Source organism: Schistocerca piceifrons, chromosome 8, assembly GCF_021461385.2.
Source record: "Schistocerca piceifrons isolate TAMUIC-IGC-003096 chromosome 8, iqSchPice1.1, whole genome shotgun sequence".
Lineage (NCBI taxonomy): Eukaryota > Metazoa > Arthropoda > Insecta > Orthoptera > Acrididae > Schistocerca > Schistocerca piceifrons.
The window spans coordinates 316,587,711-316,602,439 of record NC_060145.1 but is presented as its reverse complement, the minus strand read 5'-3'; the positions used below and the strand labels follow the sequence as shown (position 1 = coordinate 316,602,439).

The window sequence follows — 14,729 nt, the reverse complement described above, 5'->3', positions numbered from 1 at the left end:
GTCACTTGGGACTTGGCTCTGGGCAAGAGATTCATGACAAATGCAAGCCAAGTAGGAGATAATGCCAAAGAGTACTCTTTGTGAAACCAAAATGGGAGTCTATCCATACCTGGTAACTTATTTGTTTTCAACTCTTTCCGTTGTTTCACTATGCCAGGGTTGTTTATTGCTATATCATCTATTCGGGAGTCTGTTTGATGGTCAAATAACAGTATATGTGTATGATTCTCCTATGTGAACGATTTCTTAAATGCGAGATTTAAAACATTGGCTTTCATTTTGCAGTCTTCAACTACCACACCAGACTGTTGAATGAGTGATTGGATGGAAGCTTTAGACCCACTTAGCAATTTTATGCATGACCAGAATTTTCTTGGATTCTCAGCCAGATCTTTTGATAAGGTATGATATGATAGTTGTTGTATGCTCCACATACATGCTGTCACAGACACATGAATCTCTATTAACCTTTGCTTGTTTCAATTTGTGCCTCCTCATTTGAACTGAGACTGCAACAGTCCTTGCTTTCTCATCATTTCCCAAATTTCTGTTGTTACACTATTGTGGATCTTTTCCATCCTTAATCCACTCACAAAGCATATAGATCACCTGACCAAAATTTACAACCTGTTTAAACTTTGCTTGTGATTTCTTTATGTCTATCTTACTGGAACTAAGAGATGTCAGTTCACTATCGAAATGGGAGACTAACAACTGCTTATCTGCTCTTCCTACCAGAAACACTCTCCCAGCCTTCTTAACTGATTTATTAACTTTGTAACCATAGTTGCTATAATGACATCATGATCACTAATCTCCTTCTCTGTACTGGTGCTATTAGCATACAAACCTGAATATGGTACAGAAGGGAATCCATGTCAGTGGCTGTACAATTTCTAATACCTTCTCCACCTCTAGTGGATGATGAGTTATCTCACTCTTATCTTAAAAGAACTCAAGGCAGTTCACAATGCAAGAGTCATTCTGCATCATAGAAAAGTTCCTAAACCATAACTTACAGTAATCATGAATCTGTAATACTCATATACAATCCCACAACCTTATCTGTGTGCATATTTATTTGTTATTGGAAGCATATATAAATACTGTATTTTTCTACACTATAACCTATGTTGTACATTAATATGAAATTGGTTAGTACTACATATTTAACACCATAGATAGTTTTGTAATAACCGCAACAGATTGTAAAACTGACTTGTTCCATATCCTGTCATATATTCACAACATGGATCACCAGGATATGAAATAAGTAAATACACAAAAATTATAAAATTTTCTTTTTTATAATGTGAAGTTAAATAACATCATTTACTTAGATTCATGGATGTATAAATTTTTCATTCCTCAATTTTCTCTTAGTAGGTATATGCCTGAAACAATAATCAAGAGAGTGAGCCACTACAGCTAATACTTTTATTCTATCAACTGCCTCCTTTCTCACAGTGAATTTTTTTCCCTCAATTGCATAGAGTTGCATTTCAATAACCTTTAAGTAGATAAGACATTTCCTGTGAAGCTACTAAGCTTGAAATTCTAGACAGTTTCGAAGTGGGTGCCAGAAGAATACTCAGTCCAGAGTGAAGACCTGATCTAAAATTATATTGTATTTTTCTGTGTTTAAATTCCCCATCCCTCTATCATATTGTGGTCTCCTTTGTCAAATTTCCTATTTTTTCCACAGATGTTTGTATCTTCATAATGAAAACAGCATTTCTTCTTTAGCTGCTCTTTGTGTTATCAGTTGGTATATAGGATTACCTTACAATTTCAGAAAGATGGAGTGAGCTTTAATATCTTAGCAAATTAGTCATTACATGCATAAACAGTAAGTTCTGCATAATTATAAGAATTGTATTGTATCATAGACAGCACACAAAAAACTGCTAAAAAATTAATGTTCTTCTTATGTCATTCCTGAGATAGTGTTTACCATGCTTACCATTTTCTTCATCCTCTTGGAACAGCCATTCATAATTCAATTAAACTATGGAGCATTCTTTTGTGTTGTTATAATGGCCCAAATGTTGTTATTGAGACCAGCTGAGTACTATAGTTACATACAAATCTAAATGAAGTGAGTCTCTCAATCATCAACAATCCCATCACTGGCAACATTGGCCTCACTGATGAATAGGTCACTTGGGACACACCAAATTGAGAGTGTTCAGCTTTCACTACCAGAATGTCAACCATAAACTTGCAGTACGACTGAATATCTTTGGAAAAAAAAGTAAATGTAAAATACTTTTTTCGCAACATGATCTATATCACTATCACCAATCAAACTCAATGATGAAGTGTTTTTCTCTCTGTTGTCTATTATTTTTTTCTATTTTTAGACTCTTCTGTTGTTCAATATTTTATTCATTTTTGGCAGTTCTCAATCTTTATTTTCATACATGAACAATATATTTTATGTGATACTAAGTGAAATTTTTCATTACTGATCCTCTTTCTCACATAAGATTTTTACCCCACTTATCAACAATATCCTCTTACCACCTGCACATCTTCCAACTGAATCTCCACTCCCCCACCTCATTTAGGGAAACGAAGGACAGAAATGCCACAGGATAATATTTAGGAGAGAAATTAATTGTGAATCTAAATGGTCTACTTTATGCACCTCCTGTGTAATATCTTCGTATAATTTGTCTCAAAATATTCAGAGTGAATCACTGTTTATGGTGCTATTACACATACATTATCCCTCTATTGGTCAAGATTAGAAGTTGCCTAATTTGTATCATCTACACTGACATAGAATTACTTTGCATGTTTGCACTATTTCCAAATTCGTGTGGTAGCAGCTTGCATGTCCCCACTTATATTTGTTCAATATCTATTATTTTCCAGTTATGTTCTATTTTGTACAAAAATTTACATGAGATCCATTTCCCCATCATTTTATTATGATGATAAAAGTTTTTTATTTTTATTTAAGAAATTTCTAATACTCAAAGAACATGAAATAGTGTTCATATATACTTTTTTTCACTTGCCAACTGCAGTCACTTTTTGATATAATCTATCTTCATTAGCTTGTTGGTGTTTTATTTCATTAGGGGAAACAGTTGCAAGTATTCCTCAAGATAATTTCAGTCGTTCTTTTAACAAGTATTCCTCAAGATACTTTCTGTCATTCTTTTAACAAGCACTTCTGAGCACTCAGTTCATGTACCTTGCAATTCTATCATTCCAATTGCAATTCTACTCATTCCAATCTGCTACATCCCCAATTCCACATTCACTCATTCAAATATGAAGCTCTCCTGCATACCTCAACAGTAGACATAGATCATCACTCATGGAAGAAAGGATATTACACACAGTTGGCCTACCCACAGCTTTTGGTTTTGTTTCCAGAAAGAATCTTTCACTCTGTAGTAGAGCATGTGCTGTTCTGGGACTTACTAACAAATTAAAACTGTGTGCTCAGTTGCACATGAAAAGACTAGATTTTGAGTTTGAATTGTGGCCAGGCACACATTTTTAATCTGTCAGGAAGTTTCAAAACAGGCACACTCTGGTGCAGAGACAAATATTAATTCTGAAAATATTCTTTGTGTGTTTAGAAGAAGAGAGATCAAAAGACTTTTTGAAACTACTTAATAAAATTAATAATATAATATACTTTTATCTATATTATACCTAGAGGCAAAATTCAGAGATCATAAAGATTTTGTGCTCTGAAAAGTAACAACAGATAGACTGTAGGTAACTTCATTATGTTTCTTTAGATTTGGTCAGACATCAACTCTGAAAATTTTATATCACTCACGTAATAGTTTCTGCTGCTATGACTGTGTGTTGTTTTCTTCTCTCCCTTGTCTAGAGATACTAGCAAGTCTTTCCATTATTACTATTCTCTCTCTTTGCTGTAGTTGCCTCACTGTCCGTGATGTGTCAGGAATGATATAAGCTAGCAATCCTGTTAGTATGAACACAATATGCTGAAACATGTAGCAAAGATAATGTAATTCAGTACCTATAGTGATGAATTTGTTTTGTATCTTACGTGTAAATCAAATTAAGCAAAAACTATGAAAATCATAGAAGCTTTTGTAAAGAATCAATTTTTGAAAATAGAATTTAACTGTACAGACAAAAATCTACTTACAAAGCGGCAGCAGCAGAACACACATAAGGGCTTTCTGCTCTTATTATCCAGTGCATGGTGCTTGGGGAATGAACTCTGTCTTGCATACTATCCTATCTTGCACCACTAAGCTCTCAGGTTTTCAAATCTCAAACAGCGCAGTCCTCAACATTCAGTCTTTCTTTCTCCCATCTGATATGTCTCCCTTGACCTGGCATACTGAGTGACTTTTCCAAACTCTCTCCATTTCCTAAAGATCACCACTCCTTTTCCTTCATCCCTCTCCCTTCCCCTTCAACCCACCTGCCAGCCACTGGCTCCAAAAACGTGCAAATTTTAATACCTTTATATGTGTGTTCTCCTGCTGCCACTTGGCGAGTGGAGTTTTTCTCTATCCAATTACATAATATACATGCTTTTGAGGTCTCTTCAGTGTACTTCAGTTAAGCAGAGACTTAAAATCACTGAATATGAAGAGAAATTATACATAATTCATAAGGAAACTAGTTTTGAACTTGCAAATATAGATCACATATGGAGTATCACCAAAATGAAAAGAGAGGATGAAGTGGCTGTAATAATAAGGTACAATATTGCATTAATTAATAACAAAGTCCTTTTTAGTTAATAAATGGTGTAGTTTCTTGGACTTATTTATGACCAACATTGAGAACTGTTTCCCATATACATGTAAACAGCTGAAATATGAATATTAGTTTATTTCAGCAATATTCTGTACTGCTGGTATGGGCAGCCAATATGTCAATTACATAAAAACAATTTTTTTGTTTGCTGAATCAGTTATTAAGCAATTAATTTATAAGAAGCCACAATAGTTCATTGTGTACATTTCAATAGAATACCCAAGAGGTGATTTAAAAGGTAATTTACACTTCATCCATTTTAGTACAGCAGTATAAACCACTTTCTTTATATTTGCATGTGTAGCATTTTAGATGTCTCGATATTTTATAAATGTTGATTATGTATAGATCACACATATTGGGGCCATTGTAATTAATTAATTCAGTCATCCTGTTCCATGGATGCCAAGAAGAAGGAGAACCTTGAAACATTGCAAGGAAATGTGCTTGAACAACACAAATGCAGATGCAGATGCTAGTGGAGCCTGCAGGTGGTGTGGTCATATCTGACTATGAACAGCAATGGCCTCAGTACATTGCAAGTGTCAGTTGTGGTCAGAACAGTGTTCTGTGTAGTTGTGATTGCATTATGCCAGAGGTAAATGAAGTCAAATGTGGGCAATTTGTTGGTGCTCACACGATGGGTACTTCCATAACCAAGATAGCTGAAGTGTTTGGTGTTTGAAGAGACACCATGTCAAAGATTTGTACTGCATATGGGGAAAGTGGAAAAACATCATTCACTAAGTTATAAAGGAGATGGAATTGTGTATCAAGTGATAATGGCAGATGGCCACTGAAGGTGATTGTGATGAAAAACAAGAGGACGACGGCTGTGAAAGTCATTGTAGAACTCATGAACACTGTCAGCAAAAATACAACACAAATGGAACTCCACCAGCTGAGAACTGTAGGGTGATCTGAAATTACAAAATCACATACCAGTGATGTAAATGCCTGTAACAGGGAAATGTAGTGCCAAAGCCATTTAACCTGGACTATGGCACAATGGAAGGAAGTCATTTATTTGGTCAGGTTTCCAAATTCTCGTTGAGCTTACATCTGTCTGGCAGCAGTGAACATGACAGGGATTTGGTGATGATGGGAGTAGCCATAGTTTGGTATTCCATGGGTACCATTGTTGCTCTGCAAGGTTGCATTATTTGCCATGGATTATGACGCAATTTTGGTTGATCAAGTTCATCCCATGATTCAATAATTGTTCACCAATGGTTATGCTGTGCTCCTAGACAGAAGCAGCCCTGTTCACACAGCTTTCATCCTACAAGACTGATTTTGCGAGCATAAGGAAGAATTGTTGGAGCACAAGGAAGAATTGCTGCAACTTCACTGACCGCCACAGTCACCAGATACCAATATTACTGAGCATTTGTGCTACTTTGGAGAGAAGGGTGTCTGATAACTATCCACCTCCATCATCATTACCTGAAATTGCCACTGTTTTTCGGGAAGAATGGTATAATATTCCCTTGAGAACTATAAATGACCTGTATTTATCAATTCTGTGATAACTGGAAGTTGTTTTGAATGCAGGCTGTTTTCCTACATCATAATAAGCACAGCAATATGTTATGTTTTTAGTGTTTGCATATTTTTGTCTACCTCTTGTAGGTGGTACAGTGGGAAATACCCTCTTCATCCACTTCACAGTGATTTGCACAGTATCTCTGGAGATGCATGTGTAGATATACAGTGTTACTACTTGTCAGGCAGCTTTACAATGAATGCTTCTGCTTCCTAAGTAGGAATTTTCAACCCTTCCATCACGATAACCAGATAATTTGTAGAATAAAGGGTTAATGACATATGTTTTTAATTTTACCAGTGACATTCAATCACGCAGTAATGATGCCAAATTTACAGCAGGGTCGTCATAGCAACTTTTTTTCTATGTTGGAACTATTACTACTTACTATATATTGCTGTATACACTTTGTACACACCTGATGCAGGAAGGTTTACTTCCATGATCAAACAAGTTCAAATTCCCAGTTTATTATGATGTGGAAGGTACAAAGATAAAAAAAACATGTAAAATAGAAATTTTGTGAAACATATTCAGATTCAAACTCTAAAGACACTTTAAAATAACGGATGCACAAATATAGGATGTACATGACAGAAGAAATAAAAACATTAGTGGCTGTCGATAAGAAGAAATTATGACAAAAGAACTCTATTTCTCATGAGAAAAATTTACATTTCGTAAAATAAAATCAATTCTCTTCTTTCTAATTTCTCAAATAAGTATCAAGACTGGTCATTTATTTTTTGGACATTGCACACAAATTTTGAGTAAGTCTTACACATACCATTTACTACAAATCTCAGCATGGATAAAAACTTCAAATTGTGAAACACGTCAAGATATGCTACTTCCATATGGTACACTAACAATTAGAATGCTGTATTTCCTATGATTCTGATGAATAAATCCTGTTTTTGTAATCAGTGAATACAACTTTTAATTGTCCAAAACCACATAAGAAGCAAAATGACATCAATTTTTAATTGTTCTGGGACAAGAACCGCATATAAAGAAAAATGAAATTGGTTTCTAATTGTTATGAGACTGGTGCAAGACATGTTCAATTTGCTGTCCATCGTTTTCAACGACAAGCTAAATTCAAGAAACGGCATGTTCCACAACAAATCAGAGTGTCTTGGGGATCACACTGAGACAGCATTGTGCAATGCATCGTTGAACACAACATCTTTCAGATAACCCCACAGCCAGAAGTCTCACAGATTAAGACCAGGTAATCGGGACGGCCAGGCCATAGATAAATGATGGCTGATAATTCTGTCACTCTTGGAGTGCCTCTGCAGCTGCCAGTTCAGTAACTGTGCAATGTGTAGATGAGTGCCATCCTGCATAAAAATGAACCTAACCACACATCCATGCTGTTGAGTGGTTGGAATGATGTTGCTGCACAAAATACTCTCTTAGCATTTACCAATGATGTTACAGGTAACAAGACCTGCAAGACACACCTCCTCAAAAAATACAGCCCTACAATAAATGATGCTGTCATCTCGCACCATGTGGCCAGCTTTGCAGAATGAAGTGATACTGGTTGATGGGTGTGTGGAGTTTCTGTTTCCCATATTCTCCAATTCTGTGTACTGACATGTCCTTGGGGATGGAATTGGGCTTCATCTGTCCACAGTATGTTCCATGGCTCTTCATTGTCCACTTCCATGTGAGCAAGAAATTCTATAACAAACATTTGTCTTGCTAGCAGTTTGGCAGGAAGAAACTCCTGAACATGGATGGTTTTGTATGTATGTCAGTGCAGGATATTTTGGACGATTTTATGCACTGTATTCATAGGCACATCCATTGTTTGGGCAATTCCTTGTGCACTGCATGTTTGCACACCACTGCTCAATCCTCCCTGCAATGCTGTGGCCACATCTTCAACAGATGTCAAATCAACTGCTTTCCTCCCTTTGCCATATTGCACTACAAAATAACCCGTCTTTTCAAACAATCGAAACACCAGGTAGGAATATCAACAATTAGGAAAAGACAAATTGCTACTTACCATAAAGAAGACATGTCCAGTTGCAGACAGATTAAAAGATGGTTACATAAAGCTTTTGGCCACAGCCTTCATTAGTGTATGAGACACACACACCATTCACACACACAAGCAAGCACACCTCATGCACACACGACCACCAACTCCAGCATCTCAGCATTCCGACCTGAGATGCTGGAGCTAGTGATAGTGTGTGAGTGAGGTGTGCTTGCTTGTGCATGTGAATGGTGTGTGGGTGTGGGTATGTGCATCTTTTACTGATCAAGGCTGTGGCTGAAAGCTTTACATAAGTGTCTTTTAATTGTGCCTGTCTGCAAGTATACCCGTCTTCTCAAATATTGTAATCATTTTCTACAGAACCTTAGCAGACATCAGACCAATGCCTTTCTCACATCCATTAGTGTCTGGCACTTCTGCAGGGCAAGTGGTGCTCAGTTACTGTTCTTGTAAAAGCACCTTACCAGCACTATGTGATCCTTCATGCACCTTACCAGCACTATGTGATCCTTCATGGAGACAGTCATGTTGAGCATCACAGATGCAAACTGAGGAACAGCCATGTGCTGGATGTCTTTAGGTGTGCATATCCCAATGCTTACAGTGCCGTCTATTCACAAAACTCCCATTAAATTTTTTTGTTTCACGAAGTGTCCTCCTGTGTCAATAATATGTTGTCCAAATTTGACATTATTCTGAGCAGTGGTTCTCTTTCTACAGTGTTTTGAAGCTGGAACCTTAATTATGAACACCTTGTACTTTATACATAAAGAGGTAAATGAAATCATTGCAAACAGAGAGGAAGAAAACAGCATAATCCCATGTGTTGGAACAATGTCATTAGTACCAAAAACAGCAGTCTCATCAATAACAATACTGCCATCAGCACTAGAACCAACAGCTGCGAGTCATACAAGAGGAAAACAGTCCAAGCCAGGTGAATCATCTCTCTCTTGAATACAGAAAGAGCCATCAGTGCCCTAAGCAGAATTGACAACTCACATAGTGAATGAAGTTCCTCTTGTACCAAACTAATGTTTTAATGGAAATATCAAAAAGTCTCAAACTTTCCCTGTGTTCCATGGAAATAAGTCTTCCTGCTATAACAAACAGTGTAAAAAATGAGTAGAAAGAGCCATTCCATCCGATGTGTTTAAACACACAAAACTGAGAAAATAAATTGCACTTGTTCAGGCTTTCATGGATGAACATAATCCACATGTCTTGGCAATAACAGATCATGGCTTAAAGCAGGATAAAACAAGTTACTTTAAATCAGATGGCTATTCCTTAGTTAATAGCTACTGTAGGTGGCATTAGAAAGAGGTTGGGTTAGCTCTTCATGTTAATCAACATACTAAAGTTAAAAGAAACTGTTATTTCTTGAACAGTACTGCAGAGTAAATTCACTTGAACTGCCTGCTACTATGATACATTATAAAGGCTTCACAAGCAGCGACTGAAACACAAAGTTGTGGGTGTTTATCACCCAAGAAATGGAGAATAGATCATTTCTTAACAGCCTCAATAAGATACGCCAAGTTGGGCCAGATGACCTCACAATACTGGATGATTTAAATACTGATGCAGATTCTTATGATATTAGTAATTTAAAATTATCAAATATATTGAACTCATATAATCTTGCAAATGTAATAATTTCAAACATCAAAGTAACAGATTAAAATGCCAGTAGGACGGACTCTGCAATAATTAGCAAACATGAAGAAACAGGATGACTACTCAAACTTGGAGTGAAGGAGGTGGGGACAGGGAGGGGGATGACGGGGATGGGGGATCTGTAAGAATTCCCGGTGTGAGAAGGAAGATGGTGTGAAGATGCTCCTGATAAATTAATGGTGAGTGGGAAGGGGGAGCCTCAATAATGACTTTTGCTTCCCTCTCAGCTGAGATTTGTACCAGCCATTAGCAGTAGTTTAGCCACATTTTTTAAACATCAATAATATGTGGAATAATATTTATATAATTAACACATTTTGAAATATTAAATATTTTAAAATTTGTGATTTATAAAACTCAGTGCTGTGTAAAAACATGGAATTCCCTTAGATTTTATGAAATTCCCTGGGATTCCCCTGATTTCTCCAGGTAAAATATAATTCGCTGACAATTCCGGGTTTTCCAGATGAATCGCCAACCTGAGAAAGTATTAAGTTCAGTAGCCAACTTCTCTGATCATTATGGCCAGCAAATTGATTACTTAAATGTAGATCCTCAAAGAATTGCAAAAATAATTCAGCAGAAATGAAGACAGACTGCTACAAATATAATCACATTCAAAAATCACTTTCAAAGAAAAATATAGTTTTCAGATCAGTACTTCTATATCAAAGGAAACAGGTCCACAGTGAATCAATAGCGCAGTCAGCAAATGTAAGCTGTGCCCCCTGGAATCTCTTTAAGAAATACCGTAACATATATAGAAACACAGCAAGGGAAGCAACGAATATCATACACAAAGATCAGCTAAAGACTAAAAAATGGTTTGTAAACTTCTTAACAAGCATTTCATCTCCCCAATCATGACCACAATGGCAGACATAGATCCACTACACAACACGGTACACTGCTACATAACAGATACCAACCTTAAATTTGAAAAAAGAAAAAAGTAAAAGAAAAAGAGACAAGCAATGTTGTGGATAAAACTAATTACATAGCTCATCAATGGCAGCGTCAAAGAAGCTCTGTTCACCACTGAACTTGAAAGGAGCATCAAACTACAGCCCAGTATCACTGATTCTTACATTTAGTAAGATTTTTGAGTCCGCATTTTGGGAAAAGTTTGGTGCATTTTACACACAAAACAACTTTCTCACAGAAACCCAACACAGATTTTGGAAAGATCACAACACCACAACAGCTATCACAGAATTTTTACACAAAGTCTAAAGTTATCTAGATGGCAGAAAGAATGCTACAAGCATATTTTAGGTCTCAAAAAGGCTTTCAATCTAGTCAGCCATTCATTTCTCTTGCAGAAACTGAAGGTGTGCAACATCACACTCACATTTCTTGAGCCCCTGTCAACATACCTAAATGGCCATAAGCAATGCACAAATATAAATTCCCAAAATAGGCTGAGATAAATCCACATTCAGTGTATGGCTGAAACAGTAATGCAGGGCTCAGTGCAGGGGTCAATACTGGTGTTATTTCTTTTTCTCTTATATGTAAATTATATTGTACAACCTTCAAATTTCCATGCAATAATTTACACTAATAACATCTCTCTACTGTTTTATGGTAACATTGAAGAGGTTATAACATATTTTTCAACACACTGGACATCAGAAATGACTAAATATTTTAGTAACTGGGCCTAAAAGTCAGTACTACAAAATCACAGTTACTGGGCTTCAAAGCAGACAACTTTTGACAGGAAAACCATGTTAACTTTGTACACATAAAAATAAGCAGTACATTGTTCTTGTGTAGCCAACTGTTCAAAACTGCATATAATAATATGCTGGGATAATTTTTCCATTTAAAAGTTATAGGATAGAGCTGTATGTGTGTACTATTGGTGTGTACTTGAACAGAATACTGGTGTTAAAAGAGAGCTGGTAGGCTGAGACATGGTAAAAAAAAAGTAAAGAAAATGAAGGAGCTATCCAAATGGGACAGATGTCAGTAGATGTGATACACATGTACAGACAAATAGATAATTACAATTTCAGAAAAAGAACTGGATGATTTATTCAAGATACAGAGCTTCACAAACTGGGCAAGGCAATAACATGTTGGTCCACCTCTACCTCTAATGTAAGCAGTTATTCAGCTTGGCACTGATTGATGGAGTTGTTGGGTGTCCTCCCAGGGGTATTGTACCAAAGCCTTTCCAATTGGTACATCAAATCATCAAAATTCTTAGTTGATGGAGAGCCCTGCCCATAACCCTCCAAATGTTCTCAATTGGCGAGCGATCTGGCCAAGGTAGGTTCATATGGCAAGCACGAAGACAAGCAATAGAAACTCTCACCATGGGTGGGTGGGCATTGTCTTGCTCAAATGTAAGCCGAGGATGGCTCACCATGAAGGAAAACAAAAGAGGTTGTAGAGTATCACTGATATGTAACATTGTGCTGCAAGGGTGCCAGGGATGGCAACCAATGGGGTCCTGCTATGATCTATTTATTTCTTTCCCATTCAGATAATTCCTTCATAGTGTGTCCTTTTCTTGTCTTAGAGTATGCAAAGATCATACAGGGAGATATTTATTATGCAAAGAGCATACAATGAGATATATATTTTTGATAAGAGCATCACAACAGGTCTCCCTGTATTCTGGACCATGTACAGCCCTGTATCTCTTTTTTTTTAGTACCCCAGATGATCACTACTGGTTGTCGGGCTATATGGCAGGCAACACTCAGGTTGCTATCCTACCGCTGTCCTGGGTTACACCAGAAACATCTTCATTGCTCGTCAGAATTCAATTCGAAGTGGACTCATCGCTGAAGGCAATACTACTTCAGTCAATGAAATTACAGGCTGAAGAGGTTTCTGGAGACATTACACACAACAGTGGAATACCAACCTGACTGTTGCCTGCCATATGGTCTGGCAAATGAGAGTGCTGGTCAGAGGAGAAGCTCTTTCTGTTGAATTAATCATCCAATTTTTCTGAAATTGCAATCATTTGCTTGTCTGTCCACACACATAACATAATTTCCATCCCGTTCAGAAAATTCCTTCATGGTGCATTATTATTTATTTATTTTTGTCTTAAGAGTGTATGCATGGTGAATCACCAAAAACTTGCACCACAAATATTGCAGAAATGAAAAGTGCTATTGATGTGTGACTTTCACAGGATAGATTGGTAGTCAGGGGCTCATATTGTGAGCCAATAAACAGGTTGTAATAATACTCAGAAAGTGTATATTTTTTCAAACATCCACTTTTTAAAAAAATGGAACAACGCCTATTGACATTAACAAACTAAAAGTGGAGTAAATCAGAATGTCAGTGGTGTTTGCTGCAGGATTCTATTGTGAATCATCCACAAGATATTGCATTTTAAAAAGGTCCCACACCAACACTTACATAATACCTGTTGTGGCACACATTAAAGAGGAGCACAAGTAATTACACTAGTTATGTGGACTCTCACCAGTAACTAGATAATTGGCCATAACAGGTTGTGTTCAAAATTACTGCCGGCAGCAGCAATACACTCTTCCTGTCTGGTATGGAAAGACTGCTGCACACATGCTAGCATATCAGCAGAGATGTCCAACCAGGTTTCAGTAATGTGCTATTACATATCACTCGGTATAGTTGGTATGATCTTGTAGAGAGCGTCTTTCAGCTTTCCCTACAGAAAAAAGTCTACAGGCGTCAAATCCAGGGAATGGCCAGCTAAGACACATGTCTTCTGCATCCAATCGAATGATTTGAAAACAATTCATGAAGACACACTGTAGTACTTTGTACACTATGAGCTGGATAGCCATCATGTTAGTACCACAGGTTCTTCCTAGTCTGCAGAAAAATGTCTTATAGCTTCCGTGGAAGATGATCTACTAGGAGAATGCGATACTTGTGCGTGTTCAGTGTTCTGCCTATGAAAAACAGGTTCATTATCCCATGCCACACGTTTACACTCCATGGATGCTGCCGTTCCACTTGATGAAGCCAACAGGGATTGTCAACAGCCCAACAGTGAGTGTTTTGTTCATTTATCTAAGTATGATTGGTAAATTTGGCTTCATCACTAAATGAGATATGTGACACATCTGGAGTATCCTGTCTTAATGTACATGTACAGAAGTTAACATGATTCTCATAATCACGTCCCTGCAGTGCTTGATGGAGAGAGATGTGATAGGGATAGAACCTATGTCAATGAACAATGCATCGAATACTTCCCTGACTCATGCCACTTCTTCATGTGATTGAGTGGGAGCAGATCAGCTGCAAAAGCAGCAAGAACATTAATTTCCCCATCTTCTGCCTTCACTTGTATCCTTCTGTTACATTGTCTAGCTACTGCACTACCACTTTCAAAAAACTGTATGAATAAACTGATAAATAATTGTTGAGATGGATGACATCTATTAGGATATCTTGCTGCATACACTGTATGAGAATGAACTGCAGTTTTCCTGCAGTCTCCATACTCAATGAGAATGTCCGCTTTTTCTGCATTGGTAAATCCTGTTGTTCACTTGCAACCTACTGCTTGGATTACCACACACTAACCGACTAGTAAGTCGCAATGCACTCAAGGAACACACAACCGCACTGTAAGCAAACATAACAACATCATACATAGCAACTACACAGGTTGAATGGCACAATAAAGTGTCAGTGTGGAAACTGCTTAAAATATGGTATCTTGTAAATGACTTGCATTAGAATCCTGCAACAAAC

General features: G+C 37.1%; 1 protein-coding gene across 1 annotated transcript in view; it reads right to left on the bottom strand.

Moving 5' to 3' along the window:
• The window catches only part of LOC124712313 (anoctamin-4-like), a 262,318-nt gene that overhangs the window by 9,907 nt on the left and 237,682 nt on the right, over positions 1 to 14,729 (bottom strand). The window contains exon 18 of the mRNA XM_047242606.1: positions 3,806 to 3,977. Within this exon, the coding sequence (XP_047098562.1) occupies positions 3,822 to 3,977 (156 nt within the window). The 3' untranslated portion in view covers positions 3,806 to 3,821. The remainder of the gene's footprint in view (positions 1 to 3,805; positions 3,978 to 14,729) is intronic.